The sequence below is a fragment of the Opisthocomus hoazin genome, chromosome 12 (genome assembly GCF_030867145.1).
Source record: "Opisthocomus hoazin isolate bOpiHoa1 chromosome 12, bOpiHoa1.hap1, whole genome shotgun sequence".
In the NCBI taxonomy this organism is placed as follows: Eukaryota; Metazoa; Chordata; class Aves; order Opisthocomiformes; family Opisthocomidae; genus Opisthocomus; species Opisthocomus hoazin.
The window spans coordinates 5,610,375-5,629,830 of record NC_134425.1 but is presented as its reverse complement, the minus strand read 5'-3'; the positions used below and the strand labels follow the sequence as shown (position 1 = coordinate 5,629,830).

Here is a 19,456-nt window from a genome sequence, read left to right as displayed (position 1 = left end):
AGAATGTCAACTGTAAAATGCAGAGCATAAAATATTGCTATCCTATCATTTTCTGTAATGACCATACCCATTTAGCACATTTGAGATGGACACGACTTCTCTACGTACGTAGAAGATTTAAAGCCCACATCTTTTTGGCAAAGATGCTCTCCAGAAATTAATGATTCCCTTGTGTTAATGGGCTGTGTAAAACACAAGTCCTCTAATACACGTACCAAAACAGCATTACAAAATACTGTTGGTTGACTAGAGACAGAGTGCCAGGATACATTAGATTTCTGTTATTTTGGTATAGGTTACAATTTTGTTTGACAAACTGCTGGGGGGAGGAGGGAGGAAGAAAGTAGCTCTTTTGTTAGTAATACAGGACTGTCTTAATTAGTTCACCATGGCTTTGAGTCATCATCGACAGAGCAGTTGCAGAGTCAAGACAACTAGGGCTAAGGTACAGTAGAAGAATATTTTCCTTGTTCAATTTTGGCATGATTAAACAAATAAAATACGAGCAATTTTTAAGGCTAAAACCCCATCAAGTTCCCTTTGCTTTAATCCAGTTAAACAGGGCAGCTCTAGGGCCTTGTGAACATGAATGTCATATCACAATCACATTAGCACTTTTTGCTGACAGTACTGAGGCTTCAAAGGCTGAAATAAAATCATCCTATGGGAGCGCTCAAATAAAATTCAGTTGTCTTATATGGCTCCGATATAAAGGTCAGAAACCAACCGAAGAGCAAGCGGCGCCATCCACACAGAAACCAAGGCACCTCCACGCTCCCACTGACACCGCCCGGGAAGCAGCTCAGCAGGGACGTTAGCTAACGGGCAGTCTCCTCCTCCCCACCAGATTACTCGGAGATCAAACTTCTTCGCAAACCGTCCATGCAGCTGAAGCATCGTGGTCCGTGCCCGAGGAAGATCACAAGCCAGAGGTGTGCAGCGCATTCCGCTGGAGACACTCTCGGTTGCTGTTTTCTCACAAAAGCCAACAGCACCCAAGTGAGCGACGCTCACCCACAAAGTGTGTGCAGCCTTCCTGCTCAGAATGTGTTGGGTTTGTGTTTTCCCTCCTTTAAAAAGGAATTTAGATTTTTCCTTCACTAAGAATTAACACAGCTATAATCAGTTGTTCTTTGACAACTGTGTTCAACATAATTATATTTTGCAATAATTTATCTTTTTATCTTTTTGAACATTGATTGTATTGCAATTTTCACTTCTCTGGATTCATCTATATTTCACAGCTATCTCACAATAGGCTCCAGTCTATTGCAGCATAAACTGAAATCATCACAATCTATCGCATCAATATTACAGATATCAAACCGGACGTATTACTGAATCACAGTTGCTTTCCTGCTTATTTTGTAGTTGCAGGAATACAGAATTCCTGTGTGTAACTCCCAGTTCACCTTCTGCACTTTGCAGTCAACACTAACTGCTCTAAAAGTCAGTGCTGTTTCTGGGGATCTTAGATGTTCTTCTGAGATCTCTCCCATGATTTCTTAGCTGACTATTACTACAAGTCTTCTGTTTTCACCCCCATGACTGCAAAGCCACACGCAGCATCTGACCCTGGTCAACTACCTGAAGCCTCATCCTCTCTTGATACAAACGAAGGCCAGAGCTCCCGTTGCTGTCAGACGAAACACAGCCACATCCCCGACGCCCCGCATCTGCCCAAGATGTGGTGCCTGTGGTGTGCAGCACAGCTTCCCTCCGCAGCTCTGCTGGTACTACGTGCCTCCGTGCAAACCCCCAGGCTCCACCAAAGGAGGTACAGCGACCTGTACCCAACTAAGCAGGAGATACAACTAACAAGAGATACCACGGTTAAACTGCTCAGAAATAAAAACACATATCTGTTTGTCTGCAGAAGTTTAAACAGAGCAAATGAATGACTCTACTGCCCTAACTGAAAAGACTGCTGTGGTCGTAAATCCGGAGTATTTCTGGGCACTGAGCAAATCCATTAGAGCCCGTTCTCCCCTCACCTCTACTTTTTTCTTTTTCCCTCATTGAGAAAAAGCATGACTATTTCCCCTTTCCTCCTCATGCCCAGAGCTCTGTGTTCTCCATTTGTTCTGGTTTTTATTCATCTTACCTATTTCATAATAGGACAAGGGGCAACGGGCACAAACCGAAGCATAGGAAGTTCCGTCTGAACACGAGGAAGAAATTCTTCCCTCTGAGGGTGACGGAGTCCTGGAACAGGCTGCCCAGGGAGGTTGTGGAGTCTCCTTCTCTGGAGATATTCAAGACCCGCCTGGACAAAGTCCTGGGCAGCCTGCTCTGGGTGACCCTGCTTTGGCAGGAGGGTTGGACTGGATGACCCACAGAGGTCCCTGTCAACCCCTACCGTTCTGTGTGATTCTGTGATTCTGTGATAAGAGACTGAGGACAACAAAACGCTCCACTGCGACACAAATCATGAGGCTGGATGGAAAATCTGCAGCTTTGGGTTCTCTCTTGGAACCAGGGCAGTGCTTCGGACAGAGCCCACCAAAATGACTCCGGACCACTCTTCAATCATCTAGCCAGTGCCATCAGTTCTGCTGGAGCTGGGCAGACGTCAGCTCCAGCTCTCTCACGCACGCTGCAGAAGCCACAGAAAGCACGGGGACAGCTCTGGCTGGAGGGAAATCAAGCTACTGCTCAAGGCGCCCTGCTGAATAGTACAAATCTTGTTTTACAAGTAAATAGGTGTTCCAATACTCTCAATTTTTTTTTAAAAAAGTGCTTATAGATAGAGTGCATTTTCTGTTTTATTGTCTGGCTTCACATTTTATTCTCCTGTGACTACAATGTGGTGGTATTTAGCACTATTAGGCCACCTCCCTCCAAACCACTTAACCTACAAGCTTTGTATAATGCGGTCATACAAACACAGACTATTACCAGTGTGCTACAAGAAAATACGAGGATATTTTTGAGTTGACTAGAGACAATGAACTAAGTGGAGTGACCTTACAGTAACTTTGTTAAGAGAAAGAACTACTTTACAGTAATAAAGCAATTACTTAAAAGTACAGAACATGACCTGATGAAGAAAGCAAGCCACCCTAATTCAAGAAAGATCTCTTAGTCCATTTTATACATGGTGTATATTCATATGTTGTATACATTTAATACGCAGTAAACAGAAATCTGTAACTCTTCAAATTTATTTTAAACCTCAAATTGTCTTAAGTTTATCTGGCAATTGGAATCTTTAGAATACAATGGCCTGTGCAAGCCCAGCTGTCTCTGGGACTGGCTGGCATGTCTGGACTCAGCTGTCATTTAAGTTAACTAGTAAGTACACTTCAAGAGCAAAAGTCCTCAAATTCTACTAATATAATTTTCCTATGTACATACTGAACTTCCAATAATTGCAAAAAGCAGAGAAGGGAGAAAAAAATTAAATATCACAGCTAGCTTGACTAGGAAAGCCATAAACAGAATATTTAGGTACTCTCACATGATGTGCAACTCCACAATCTGGAGGTGCCAGCAGGACCTGCAATGAGGATATGTGAATCCCTGTGTTAAAGCACAGAGGTATCTACATTCTGTTCAGATGTCTGTGCACACATCTACATGTGGGTAGCTTTAGCATGTTAAAACAGAGCAAACGATAATAAAGAAGCCTCTGTGCAGGGAGCCAGGGAACAATCTGCCCAACAGGACAGCACTTGCAGACGTGAACTAAAAAACTGAACAATGCTGAAGCAACAAGGTTTTGTACAGAGACTCCTTAATTCATGGAGGTTACTTTATGTTCAGGCACTTCAGTTTTTTGGATTAACGGTGGTCCGGTGGAGAGCTCTGTCGAGCCGCAAGCTGACGCAGCAGAAGTCAAACACCATATTGGCATTCTTGTAGTGAGAAAAAGCAGTTAAAACACAACCGAAAACCACAACAAAACAACTTCCACACAAGTGGCTCTAGCATCAGTTACACAAATTACTGCAACGGCTGCCTGTTTTGCAACCCCAGCCTGCACTAACCTCCCACCACCAATCACCCACTGGGATGTTTTACTCGTCTATTATTCAGGACTATTATTTTTAAGCTTCGGTAAAGTTTATCATAGTTGTAGACATGCCTTTTGTGTAAAAAGGTTAGTTCCGTTACTATCTTTAAGCCAATTTATAAACCAATTACAGTCCACAGACAGAGGAGGTTTAGAAAGCTAGATTGGAGGGTCCTTGGACTTTGAGAGCTTGTACCAAAATGAGCCTGCACTCAGGAAAATCTGCTGATGCCGCGTCTACTCCGTTCTCCATTCCCTGCCAACGCAGATACTGGGTAACACAGGTCACCGACCAGCCACTGGCTCCCCACATGTGCTCGGTTACCAAGGCTCGTTAGGCTGCGATTCGTTACCTGCCATGCGTGTGCTTGGCCAGGACAAAAAGCACCTTTTACAGCAGCCAAAGCATTTGAACTCCCTTGAGACACAGACTGATGAACTACACAGCAACGACCAGACAGTGGCTATGTCCCACACCCAAACGTGACAGATCACAGATTAATTACACAATATTCAACAACGGAGGCTATCAGTTTTCAGATACCATGCTAACAGTATAGCAGAAGTTTGCTACAAGGGTTTTTTAAAAATTTATTCCCATCAATCTGAATGTTATCTGATATTCTCAGATACTAGTGTGACAGAAAAGAAAAAGATAAAATAGGCATTGTCTTACTTCCTTGAAAATATTTCCCCTCTGTTTGCCAAAACCACCAAATTTCAGACAAAACACCGTGTTTTAGGGAGTCACAAACACCACATGAGGATCTCAGCGATAATCTGTGATCTCTCTGATCACACTGTTGATAGGGAAGATTTTTGTTCCAAAAAACGAGAAAGAAATGCTTCTAGCGAAACCAGAAATCCAAAGCATCTCTATCTTTTACCGAACATACCGTAACTTTTTAAACAGTAGAATTAAAAAGATGAGTTGTAGTAACACATCACACTATAAACTGTCCCTCTGTTGCTGTTAACTCACTGGTATTCTCATTCCAGTGATTATATTCTGGTGTTTTATCAGAAGCTATTCGAGAACATAAAGTAGAAACAGCATACAAAAGTAATTTTGAATGACTGCATGGTATTTAGCCACTTTGGTCGGAAAGTGCTCTGAAAAGGCCTGACAGGGTTTTTTTGGCTGCTACTTCGGGTACTTTGTGGTTGTAATGTGACAATGATTAAACCACAAATGATTTAGCACGGTTTTTTTGTTGCTGTGGGGTGGGTTTTTTTGCCAGCACAGATGTCACAATCTTACTAAAAAAAAGAGTATGGCAAGGTTGTAGTAACTTCTCCCCAAATTGTGCTAAGGTTAAACTACATTTGATTTCTGAGTGTCCACAGACAAGGGCAAAAAACCCACTGTCCCCTGGCAGTGCCACTGAAATGCAGACAGAACATGCAATCCCTGTCCGGCCAGTTACCCACTGGAACAGACTAAAATCTGCCAACACACAGCGACCAGATCAGACATAAAACAATAGGTCCTTCAAGATCCCAACCAAACCCAGTTTAAAAAACAAACCAAAACATCACTGAAATACTAAAACTAGTTATTTCTTTCCTCTTCACTTGTGTGACAGAGAAGCATTTGTTGTATTTCTGACTTTCATGCCTTCCCTTTGGCCGGCTAGACGAAACACTCACCAGCCGCCCAGTTCTCGAGCTTGGTTTCTTGCAGCACCAGGTAAGGCACCTCCGCGATGGGGCAAGGCATCGGAGAGAGAGACACCAACATGCTGTACTCAAACCCTGGCAACATTTGGGCAACAGGGAAGCTGCTCAGAGCGTCATGTGCTGCGTAGATAACGACCTGTGAGCCCCACAGCGGCAGCATCAGATGGCTACATGGGTGCCTACTTCAGGGGTGCAACTTCAGGCTGCCTTTTACAGCGGTGGCACGGCTGCAGCTGGCTGCCATACGATGAAAAGAACCTGCTAACTTTCTCATCCCAAAAAGGTGATGGGAACTATACTGAACTTGATGCTGTCATACCTGCGGAGACCTGAAGCACTGACTGCAGGGATTACGAGACTTCAGCCTGCTCCGTGCCACAAGTCCCTGTGTCACAGCTCCAAACCAGGATGGCCTCCTCTAAAATCCACCCCCAGCCCGATGCACCCGCCTGATGGGAGCAGGAGTTACCGCAGCGGAACGGAGATGACTCCCCACCGCCTCCCGAGTTCGGGCCTCTTCTATGCAAGGCTGGATCGTATCACGCTGTTCAGCTGTACTGCGGTATGTATTTGCATCAGTGTGATGGGGGTTTGAAGTTGGAAACCCTTCCTCCCCATTATACACCCTGCACGTGATGGTCTGTAACACACCAGAGGCAACATCAAGAGAACAGTCTGCTATGCTGAAGCCTTCAGAAAAGCCATTTGAATAGACGCAGACACGGAGCAAGAGGAAGGATTTTTTCCATGTCTGGAAAGATGCAGCACTGGACCAGGCAGCACTGGCAGACACCATGAATTTTACTGCACGTTCCTTCCAAATAGGTGTACGTTTGAAAAGAAGAGGAGAAGGACTGAGGGGAAGGAGAGAAGTGCTTGGAAGGAGCGATCGTGGTGTGGAAACTTATCAAGCCCTGAAGCTCAGAAAAGACTCTGTTTAGATAAGATCCAGGGCAAACAGCATAATCTATATCTAGCAGGTTTGCACTCTGACAGCTACAGCTGATGCAGTGTCAAGATTGAAGGACTCACGAACTTTGGACTTCAACTCAAATTACAATGTATAATGAGTGCACTTCCTGAATGCTGAACTGGGAGAAAATCAGTGCAGATTAGACCATGTAAAAGAAGCTTATTTGCCTCAAAGTCACTGTTAAAATCAGAATTGTACAATGTTACAATATTACAACCTGTTACAATTAGGAAAAAAAAAAATTAAAAAACTAGCCTTACATCAAAAAACATTCACTAGAGACAGGCTAAAAAACCTGCAGCCAATTTAGGCTTTAAGTCTGTAAAGACTTCTAAATGCATTTGCTTTGTACAAGCAGCACCTTTGAAGAACGGCTGGAAGCAGTGGAGAAACCCAGGCGTGCAGGTTTGCCCTGGGACCACGGCTGCTCCCAGACCTCCACAGCAGAGGGACTTCGGGGCAGCGAGGCCCAACTGTTCCAAAGTGTCTGGTTTTGCACTCTCGGAAACCCCTCGGTGCTGCTCCAGCCCTCCTGGCGCTGCAGTGGTCACCGCAGGCACGGGTCAGCCCTGGTGCGCCCATCTCCAGCGGGGAAGAGCAGCTCCCGAAGGTCTGCAGTCAGACACGCTGCGTTTCAGCTGACTGCTGCCTGCACAGAGGGACTGCGGGATCTGCTCAGGCGGACAGAAAATGCTCCCTTTTTCCTCCACCTCTTGCCGCAGGTTACTGCTGCTCTGGGCCAGGTTAGGTGACACCAAGCTGGGTGGGAGTGTCGATCTGCTGGAGGGCAGGAAGGCTCTGCAGAGGGATCTGGACAGGCTGGATCGATGGGCTGAGGCCAACTGTATGAGGTTCAGCAAGGCCAAATGCCGGGTCCTGCGCTTCAGTCACAACAACCCCACCCAATGCTACAGGCTTGAGGAGGAGTGGCTGGAAAGCTGCCTGGTGGAAAAGGACCTTGGGGTGTTGGTCAACAGCCGGCTGAACATGAGCCAGCAGTGTGCCCAGGTGGCCAAGAAGGCCAATGCCATCCTGGCTTGTATCAGGAATGGTGTGGCCAGCAGGAGTAGGGAGGTGATGGTGAGGCCACACCTCCAGTGCTGTGCTCAGCTTTGGGCCCCTCACTAAAAGGAGGACATTGAGGGGCTGGAGTGTGTCCAGAGAAGGGCAACGAGGCTGGTGAGGGGTCTGGAGAACAAGTCTGATGGGGAGCGGCTGAGGGAGCTGGAGCTGTTTAGTCTGGAGAAGAGGAGGCTGAAGGGGGGACCTTCTCGCTCTCTACAACTACCTGAAAGGAGGTTGTAGTGAGGCGGGAATTGATCTCTTCTCCCAGGCAACTAGTGATAGGATGAGAGGCAGTGGCCTCAAGTTGTGTCAGGGGAGGTTTAGATTGGATATCAGGAAAAATTTCTTTACTGAAAGAGTGGTCAGGCATTGGACCAGGCTACCCAGGGAGGTGGTGGAGTCACCATCCCTGGAGGGGTTCAAAAAGCATGTAGATGTGGCACTTCGGGACATGGTTTAGTAGGCATGGTGGTGTTGGGCAGATGGTTGGACTTGATGATCTTTGAGGTCTTTTCCAACCTATGATTCTACGGTTCTAGGTTACGTGTCCAACACCTAGAGCTCCAGTAATCAGAGACACTGTTTTTATTTAATAGTATCTTGCAAGGATCAAGGATTGCAACTTGACTGCTGGTATTGCCTGTGCATCCTTAAGTTCCTTCAGCTGTTTTTTCCTAAGTGGTGGCGGATGCTTTATCCATTTATACTGACAAAAACGGAATTACCTTCATTAACACAGAAAGCTATACTACCTTTTCTGGGTCAATCTCAGAGACTTAGTATTCAAAGAGAAGCTTATTTACAGACATTAATGCTAGCAAGAAAAATACAGCCAACTCCATTCAATAGAGAAGAGAGAGATCAGACTACAAACAGCTTTTTAAAACATATATTGACAAGATTTACTTTCCAATCTGTCTTTAACACAGTAACACATTCGGAACTGCAAGGGGAGAAAAAACAATACCGCGGTGTCATTCAGCAGGATTTGTGACTATCAAGTGCTGGTTACAACACGCCCTGAAAGCATTTCTTCTTCAGAGGAACTGGTATAAAATCTTCAACTTCTGCCATTAATGTTTCATTTCTGAGAAAAACTATTTTGCTTCAGATATTAAAGCAGATTAACAATGATTGGTAGTACTTTGCCTAAAAATATGACAATCTGAATTGGAATAATTCATATGGGCATTTTGAAATGATACGAACTGTAAACCAGATTGTGCTTCCACACCCTTCCCTGTTGTGCTGTTGTCAAAAGGTCCAGTTCATGGTCCAATTTCTTTCTAAAAATTCATCAAAATTAGCTCCTGTTTTTATACAGCAAAACAGACAAGCGTGCCCACACCGCGTTCTAGTAAGTACGACTCTGGACTACATAAAAAAACCCCTCAGATGACTTGCATGCAAAAAACGCCTACTGCATGTGAGAACCTCGTACCTAACTTGGAAGGAATAAATATTAATAACAGTTACAATTATTTTCTTTAGGTATAATAAATTTTAATCCTAGTTGAATACAGTAACAATTACTCTAAAGCCGTATTCAAAATGGTAGCAAACAAAAATAAACCTGAATTCTAAAGAAGTTACAGAACTGTCATTGACAAAAAATAGTCATCTGTGAAGCTGCAAATTTCGAATTTGAATATGTTCCTAAGCACAACTCTGCCCAACTTAATAAGAACAACAACTGCCAGTAATACGATCTGCTATGTCAAATACCCTAGCTATTATTTTCCAATTAAACAGCTCCTTAATTATTAGGGTTATTCCAGTCCCTGGTCTTAGTACTATCCTACCTGAGCTAAATTCTCCACTGTTCTTTTTTTGTTAGAGACATGTTATTAGAACATAGAACAGGGAATCATATTGCTACTTTGAATTCAAACCACAGCATTTTCTGTTGTATAAAATAGGTTATTTATGAAACTGGTACTTGCTCACTGAACCTACCTCCTCCTGACAGTCTCAGTGAAAGAATCATGCCTCAGTATTTAGACACCAAAATGTTTTCAGGAGTATGCACCTTCCAAAGTTTACATTCCACTGCACAAAAATACAGACCATTCACCCTCTAAAGTTCCCGGGCTTAGATTGACGTCCACGAGCTTTGCTGCTTGAATCCTTCAGCAGCAGGCATACAGGGAGGAGGCAAACTACTGGAAAATAAAGCAGCTGCTTCGGTTTGTCCTTGCAATAAGCAACATTCCTTGGAAGGACGTACATGGGGAAACGAGCTGAGGCAGGCCCCTCCATCGCAAAGTGGTTAGGAAGCCACATCAATGCATGAAAGCTGAAGAAACAAGGAGAAAGGCACAAAGAGCGGGCACAGGGTTTCACACAGCAGCTCAACGCTTGTGCAGTTACAGCTGCCCAGAAGCCAAAGACCAGGACCAGGTGGGATTTACTTTGTTCAGCATCTTGCACCTACAAACACACACGGCTTTGCTCTGTCCTCCGTCACTACGGGGAAACTGGAAAGAAGAGTGGCCAACACTCAAACCCTAAGCACGACCACGGCAGCAACATAAATATTGACATGCTGAGCCTGGTTTTAAGGATGTGTATGGCAGGTGGCACTCATGGGAGCTGTCACGTTTCATCCTAGTGAACTCCCAAGGACCTTTTCTCCTGGTCTTTAAAGGAAAGCCTCAGAGTTAGACCTACAGAAGAGTTTAACGCCTTTCTCTGAATCGTTCTGCACCTCATATAGTTTGGCCCTAGACCTACTGAACACAACAAAGAAATGACGGAGTGGAAGAGTTACTGCTAATGTGAGAGAAACAACTTCAGACACCTATTCTCAACTGCAAAATGCAAGACTCGACCTGGTGAAGCAGCTGGAGCATGCGCAGAGAAGGGACCATCAGCTACAGAGACATTTCTGTAGTCCAAGCCAGACAGCTTGCTGGCCTGCGCTCACTGGCTCTTTGCTCCAACCCTCTCGCCTCGGCCTCTTTAGCTCAAAAGACCTTCGTCTTCCGGGAGCTACTTCCTTCTTTGCCTACATTCATTACCTTCAGCAAAAGGGCACCCATTCCTGGTAGGCTCTAAGGATCAGCTGATATCTACACGATTAACAAAAGGATGCTTTATTTGCTTGACACGTGGGTTTACTTCTTTGCCTGAAATGTTTTCAACTGTACTTGGTTTTGAAGTGTACTTGACTGTACTTTCCTGCTCAAAGATTATATGGCAATGCTGGCATCAGTGAAATCTGCAATGGCTGATCTTTGATCCTGGAAGAAAGGATTTAAGAGCTTAAAGACCCCAGGTCTTTGTGTGAAACTTGAGTTCTGGGAGAGCTACAAACAGGCAAGGAATCTTCTGGCCCTAACATGGAGAAATCTCCATCTTCCATTATCAGAGAAGTTCGTCCTCGGATGGAGATCTCTTTCAAGACGTTCCTCAACAGCATTTTTCAGAAAACCAAAGTCTGAACGCCAGAGGTGACACGATATTCACTCTCTTGGACAGCAAAATGCAGGACATGGGGATAAGCATATACCCCTGAGCATGGGCTCCAACTTGAAAAAATGCAGAGATACAAATCCTACAGGGAGACCCTACAGCAATGCCAGGGTCCCGAGGAGGAAAGCTTTCACACTGCACATAAGCTGACTTGGTGAACAACAACTTCTGTGCGTATTTGGAACTATTTTTTATTTTTCATTTTATTGAAACAAACAAACATCAATCAGCAAATATTCCCAGCTGCACAGCTAATGTCTGAATGCAATTTCAGTTCAATGGGGACTTTGAATGTACAAGCTTTTTAAATCATATAAATGTAGAGATAGGGAATTGAGTGGCTGCCAACGTGGCCTTACTCAACTGTTCCTTGGGAGCAGTTTGCTAGACAAAGAGATCTTTTTTTTTTTTTTTTTAACTGGAATTTAGGACAGTAGACCTCACTGATCGAGGTGTTTTAATTCTTTCTCCGTCTCCCCCCAAATACTAACATGTACAACTTAGAGACTGAAGAGTTTTTTCTGTTCGTTGTTTTTCAAACATCCACAAGTTTTGCAGTAATCCGAGGAATGCTAAGCTCAACAAGCTCCCTTCCCTACCCTTCTCCTGTGACTTTCCATTACCCTACAGAGAAGACATGGAGGAATGTTCAGAAGTCCCAGTGTGCAATTGCCAAGGGATGAAGATGAAAAGTATGTCATTGCTCCAATATTTAGCTCTTTAATCTGTTTATGGTCTACTACATCGATCCAATATAGCTTTAACTGAAAAGCTTAAAGATGAGCATACTTCCTTTTCATTTCTTCTCAACACAGTAACAGATTTAATATATTTGAGAAACTTCAATGTTTCTAAAAAATAGAAACTGTATATAGAAACTTTCTATATGTAGAAGCCATACTGTCCTCATCAACTAGGAATTAAATTTATAGAACTCTAATTATTAATATTCTCTAAATGCTCAGTATAATAATCCAAATAATAAACAGCAGAAATCACTTGAGAGGCTGGACATGGTATAAATACACAGTCATTTCCTAAGAACAAAAAAGCAGCTACTCCACAGTAACTTCCCGAACGCTACTGGACTTGTTTGTACCACTGACAGTAAAGCATTGATATGAGAATGTGATACTCAAAGCTGGCTTAAGTATGACTGCGCTTCATACACAGAAACTGAAGCACATCACAGTCTGTTGGCTTGCAAAGTCCTACTGTTAAGAGCTAGAGTTGACACAGGCACTGACTCTCATCAACATCTCTTCTTACATCACTGACATTTTCATTTGCATGTTTCAGAATATATTTAGAGTCATGGAGTGATTTAGGTTAGGAGGGATGCCAAGAGAGTATGTGGTCCAAACCCTGGCTCAGAGTAGGGCTAACTTCAAAGCTAGATCATGTTTCTTCAACAAGTTGTTTTCTGTAAGTTCCACAGAGTTTCAGCAAAACCAATTATTTTACACTTTTCTTCAAACAGATGCATATTAATGACAAAGAGCAAACAATACTGGTCTCCCAGGTGCAACTTGTGACAAAACATAGTTAATAAAGCTACAACATTGACATTGGCTCTAAGTCATGTGACTGGGATAAAGACTGGAGTGAGACAGGGTTTGGGAACAATGCACACGTGCCCTTTCAAGTTCTTCAGATCTTTCTGCTACCAACAGACACGTCAAACTTGCTCACAGCAGTGTCTAAGCTACCCCCGCAGCTCTGGCTTTCAGCTACCACCACGACAGCCGGCCACAGGAGGGGGTACAGCCACTGCAGCTGAGACCTCACACCCTGCCATCAACCACCACACTGCACAGCCTTATGCCCACTGATGGACTGTGCTACACAGTACTTTTTTTTTCACATTTTGCTTTTTTAGGTCTGGGCCATTACAGGAGTGGGGAAGAGCTACACTAAAAGCATTACTTTTATGATTACTGCACCAAGGACTCTGGAGTTTGGCAGCATTAAGTGACGCTGTCTGTGGGAGCTTTGCTTGGACCCTCGGTGCCAATGTGTTATGGTCCAGTCCTTTAGTTACAGGACCACCGACTCCTTCAGATGGCATTTCAATAGTAGCAAGGCCTTTTTGATGCTGCTGCCTTCTTTGAGTCCTACAGTAAAACTTTTAAGACCTTTTGGAGCTTTCAATGATATTCACCAGAGGAATAAACCCAGTGCTACGTTTTGTAATGTGGGCAGCCAGCTGAAAGACAGGCGGCCTGATGCAAACAAAACTGCCACATCCGTTCATGCGTTGCTACAGACAGGAGAACTCACGTGGAGGAGAGCCTCAGAAATACCTCGGCCCAGAGCAAAAGCTTTCACCAGATCAACCAAAGCTTCCTACCAACCACAACATGCAAATCCACAGGAAGCCCCAAGTTCGTTTAGTTCTAGGGCTACCTTATTTCCAGAAGACTTTAACTCCAAGGCAAGCACAGCTCCCACCAGACCACTGCAGATATCTGTTCTTCATATAACTCCTCTTCCATATGTTGCAAAAGCTGAAAGTGCGCAGGAAAAGAAACAAGAGACTTCACAAAAAAGCAAGCATGGCAAATGCACCTGAGTGCGGCCACTGGGAATGGGCAACCATTCTCACCTCAGGCTCAGACTCCCAGCAGGATGCTGGCAACTTGCTTCAAACACAATTTTTCATTTTTGTTTATTTATTTTACATTTGTTCATTAATAATTTTCTTTCATTTTACCAGAGTCTGGCTTGACAACCTGGAGCCTGGTTTGCAGAATGGCTGGGCGCTCACAGCTGTAACAGAGGTCAAAACAGCTGGGGCTTGAGCAAGAGCAATGTTCAACTCCCTTAAAAAAAATCTGGAGTCTGATGAGTTTCAATCTTGGAATCCCAAATAGGTCAATGGCTTTTACCCCAGCTTCCCCAGCCTGTCTGCCACTGCCTGCAGAAGGGGAACTGCTGCACGCTTCCACATCACTAAGATGAAGTGCAAGTGAACTTACTGCCTGTCCAGCACCTGTGTACTGTTGTGATGAGCACTCTGAAAAACTGGGGAGAACGTCAGTAATTCTGGATTCAGAGCAGGTTTTGAACAGTAGGCAATAAACAGCTCTGGGCCATGCATGGAACAGAAGACTAAATACATTACTGAAGAGGTGCTCATTAGCTCAGTTCCTTCTGTTGAATCATAGAACCATAGGTTGGAAAAGACCTCTAAGATCATCAAGTCCAACCGCCTGCCCAACACCACCATCCCTGCTAAACCACATCCCGAAGTGCCACATCTACATGTTTTTTGAACCCCTCCAGGGATGGGGACTCCACCACTGCCCCGGGCAGTTGTATGCATTGCATGAAGATAGCAGAGGGAGAAACAATGGATGTACCTACAAGATTTTAATTCCAATCATCCTTGGAGGCAAAATCTCTTGGATGTCCCTATGTACTGTGTTTTGGTTTACATACTGGAGTTTTGAAGTGCACCAGTTGAATTCATTTCAGATGAAAGTAAGCTGGGAAATGTGCTCCAGGAGTGCACCTACTGTGCCGCAACCTATTTAGTAAATCTAATGAGATTAAAAAACAATGCAGAAGACAGACAAATTAGGACACTAACTTCTGAAATACTCTAAGTCTGGGATACTTGGCTTTACAATTTCAACCTTTTTTAACAATTCCTTTTATGTAGTATATCTATGTAACTAAAATTACTGTTCTGAGTAAGAAGTAGATGATGCCTCAGCCACTGAAGTGAATGAAGTGTCAATATTCTGCACATCCGCCCCTGTATTTTAGCTCTGTGGAAGCGTAAATTTAACCCAGATGGACTTGACGCATTAAGAATATCCCCTAAGTAGAAACGCAACGCTCCCCTCTGACATTTTGGATCACAAGCCTGACTTTGTAGGAAACAGACAGTTATCCCTCTGCCTCACAGCCATGCCTTTTTGACTCCTTCACTCCAGCGACAAGCATCGCTGTCTTCATACGAGATCCATGTTCAGTAGTTTCAAAACTGCTGCTTATGCAAGCCTATGTCTTTCTTCCCTTTTATTTTAAACAGATTTGGTTTGTGGCAGCAGTTGTGATGACTGCACTGAACTTGGGCTACAACACCATAGAGAGCGTTTCTTAACTTTCAGAATATATTATCTGGCTCGTAGAACAAATTCTGTTCTTTCAGCTGGAAGGTAGGGAGACCCATATACGCGATTTGAGCTGTTCGCACGTTTGTACCATGCACACGATGTAGTCAGATGAACGCTTTTACACAATAAAATACAATGCTTTGGAGTATTTTTAAAGTTATGACAACTGTTTGTATATAGAAGTATAAACAAAATGTATGAGGAGGTCTATTATCGCTCAGAAGGTAACTTCACTTCGGAGTCAGTTAGGTTCATACGGGAGCCACACTGAGCACAGACATGCAAACCCCTGAGCCACACTCACGTACACTAAACGCCCGAGCCTCCCAGCCTCCCCACGCGCACTTATGTCACCCAGCCTCTGGTCAGCCACTCTCCCCAAAGCACTCGCTCCCGACCTCGCAACCAGAACGGCTGCGGGAATCATTAACCTTCTGAAGACAACAACTCCAAGTCCCCCGTGACCCGGGGCCACAAGCCGTGATGAAGGCCCCCGTTGTGCACCTGGAGAGGAACACCATTTTCTGGAGCTGCGGACCCCGCTGCACAGGCTCTCTCTGCGCAGGCTGCCCCACGAAGGGTTGCTGCTGTGTGAGCCGAGCCACCTGACTGTCTTTGGTCTTAGGAACCCTGGGAAATGACGATAAACAAAAATACGGGCAAACCAAACAAAGGCTCCGTAATTCAGAAAATCTGACTAAAACATGATGGGGCTGGGTTTTACATCTAGTGCCTCTAAACCCGCAAGCTTTTCTGCCTCCTTTTTTTGAGACCTAAAGTATTCACTTTCTGTCAGAGAGGGAGAGGAGATGCTTGCGAGCTGAATTCACATTACGCCTTCCTGCTCCGCCAGCAACAGTACCCGGCTCCCCCAGGAGCCATCCTGGAGCTTCAGTCAACGAGCGAACAAATGAGGTTTGTTCAGCGGGAGGAAGGAGGCTGCAGCCTCTGGCACAGAAACGTCCTTCTCTGGGCAGCAGCAGCAACTTGTCCTGCTTGCGCCCACCCCTCCGAGGGGCTCCGGCGTTTCTCAGCTTCTGGCAAGTCTGTGACACTAACCACGCTATGAAGGCCAGTGGTCCTGTTCCTTCTTTTTCTACAGCGGAATATCCGCCTTCCAGGAGAGCCAGCACCACTTTCAACTCGCAGTCCAACAGTACATGACACGGCAGTTTTTCTGTCTGTCGCAGTGTTTTTGAGAGCTCATCAGAGGAAAATACAATAATATTGTCAGATTTTTTGCCTCAGTGGACAGCTGGTTTAAAAGCTGCAAAAAGAACTAGGGTACAAACCATAGGGACCTACCAAGCAGACTTTTCCAGATGGTGAAAATTTTTGCACATTGCAGGACTCTACCCAGATCTGTAATTCATCAGAGTGGGAATGGTCCAGGCTGCATTTCACTACACAGAGGTACCAAACAAACGAAACCAATGAGCCAGTCCACAGAATGCATGTTTAACCTGCTTTCTGTAGCCAGAAAATTCATGATTACTAGTATCATAAACAGCATAAATGCATTTGCAGCATTCTTCCAAACAGGCAAGACAACTAAAGCCCTGTGAGAACAGCAAGTTCATTCCCATCTCCTGCCAGCCATTAAGAATGATTTCTCTGTCTATGAATCTCAAACTCCCAAGGCTAGTGAAGGATCCTTGCAACTACTGTTCAGAAATACTTAACTTCGGATGTCCTTATTTTCTGACACTGTAAATAAAGTGGTAAGTAGACACAGGAATTCTCTACAGCATCCCGAGTACAGCATCATATTAGCTCTCCAGTTCCGAAGATAGCCCACAACTTTTTATCCTGAAATACTGCCAAAAATGTTACATGAAAATAAAGGTGGCACTGAAATGCAAAGCAAACTATGAAGAGGATCAGGAACAAGATTCTTCAGGGGAGAAACAGCAGATGATGGAGAATGCACATTGTTATTAAAATGGCAAAACATCTCGTCTCATTTTGCAGATAAGCTTCAAGTGTTATTGCTCCCTTCCAAGCTGCTCAAGTGAACAGTGCTGGTGCCGGCTTGTATTACAGGAAAAATACATATGTTCTGACTGGCAATCCAGAAAGCCCATGCACTCAAGGGCCAATGATTGAAAGCCAATATGGTAAATTTAAAGGATAAGTGCGCTTTGTGCATTGAGTACATTTTTCTCAAAGCTGTTCTATTAGTAGTACTGAGAAATGCTCAAGTACCTTCACCAGTGAAATACTCAAAATCACCGCAGCAGTTAGCTCTAAAAGCATTTACTTGCTGCCCTGAAAGCAGAATCGGAGAAAAATCAGGATTTCATCAGGCCAGGCAGTCACTTCAACTCTGAAAATGCACAGTTGATGAACTGGCTTGCCTGCAATTTAAAGGCATGCAGTGAAGCACCCAACAGCCAGTGCTTTCTAACACTTTTTAAGGCTAATTGATGTCCTTCCCAAAGATGCACACTCCATCTTCTTTTTCAACAGACAATTTCTATTGAGCTTACAGGTAAAATACAGAAAATGCTTGAAACAAACCAAAGCATGACACACATGTTCACTCAAATTCTGACTTCAGTCTTTGGCATAAGCTTCCTGAAAAGATGCCTGCCAGTGTAAACACACACCAGAGTAACAACTGTCACCACTAGCTTAAAGGAATTAAAAAAAAAGAAGGCGATTAGTAAGACTAAAATAATAATTGATGATGTGTTATTTCTTTAAAAATGTTGTATGGAAAATGTTGTGTGTCCTACCTCTGTTCTCCATTAGGAGCTGTTTAGACAAGGCAATTAATTTTGTCCTCTTGTTTCTTTCCAGTACCTTCTAAAATCCAAACATAATTGCCTTGACAGCCCGAATGCTGCCATCAAGATTGGCAACTCCTGCTGATGTGTACCCATCTCCTACCTGGCTTGACTGCTTCCATCACAGCCCGTGATGACTTCAGCACCGCTTCGTAGATAGCCCTCTGGTCAGGAGTGAACTTCCCATTTGCAGGGAAGGTGCAGGTGATGTCGGAGCCGTAGCAGTAATACTCTCCTCCCATGTCGAACAGGCTAAAAAACAAACCAAGAGGGGAAGAAATGAAAATTTAATTCCAAAGAAATAGTAGAACAGACATTTCTCTTGCTCCGCACTTAAAAGTCATCTGCACCTTGTCAGTTGGCCATATAATCACCACTTGAATGCTGCTCCTAAGTAAAATGAGGCAACAGTCCCTTGGAATTTGTGTGTTAGACCACACAAAGGGTCTAACCTCAAAACTTAACGAGAAACATTAATTAAATTACAGCCTTTGTATCTAAGTGTCAAAACGCATCTGATGGTTTAAATAAAACGTCCCCAATCAAGGCTGACTGCCACTGCTCATAATATGAACTTTCCTTTAAGACAAACTTGCCTGACAGGGATTAAAGAAACAAGAATTATGGGAAGATCCAAACAGAAAAGACCATTTAGCACAGTTTTCTGCATCAGAGGTAGAAGGAAAAAAATATTTAAGTACATTCTTTTATGGGGACAAAACACCTGGTTTACCTCTTGAGAGGCATATTTATTCTATACATGCATCAATGATTCACCACTGATTGCTCAGCTACCAGAAATCAATCTACAAGAATAGCAAGCGGGTCTCTACACCCTTGTGAGAACCAGGATAGACATCTGCAATACTGTGCGCCTAGAGCCTACCTGATAAGGCACTGCACTGGTTTCAGCAGGCTCAAAAACCAGCTAATAAACAAATAAGCATTTGGACCAAACAATACTTGAGCAAATAACCCCCCTAGTTCATCATATATTGATTACAAAAAGGTGTATTTTACATAGACGACTTTGGTCTTGACACACAGTATTTGTGTGACCTCCTGGTTTCTTAGGTAATGACTCAGAGTTGAAATCTGCTAATTTAAGTCATCCTCCAACCATCTCAAACAACTGTACAAGACTTCTTATTGGAAGAAATGTAATTTTCCTTCACTGTGTTTGAAAACTCCGGAGTCCTCTTCCTCTTGCTCCTGCTGCACAGCAGGGTCAGTCAGACAACAAGCAGAAGGAAGGACACTCCACCGGGCACCCTCACAGAATCACAGAATGTTTGGGGTTGGAAGGGACCTCTGTGGGTCACCCAGCACAACCCCC

General features: G+C 44.1%; 1 protein-coding gene across 2 annotated transcripts in view; it reads right to left on the bottom strand.

Moving 5' to 3' along the window:
- Window positions 1–19,456, bottom strand: part of PEPD (peptidase D) — a 139,545-nt gene that overhangs the window by 19,056 nt on the left and 101,033 nt on the right. For both annotated transcript variants that reach the window (XM_075434164.1, XM_075434165.1), the window contains one exon: window positions 18,224–18,372. In XM_075434164.1, coding sequence (XP_075290279.1) covers window positions 18,224–18,372 — 149 coding nt within the window. The remainder of the gene's footprint in view (window positions 1–18,223; window positions 18,373–19,456) is intronic.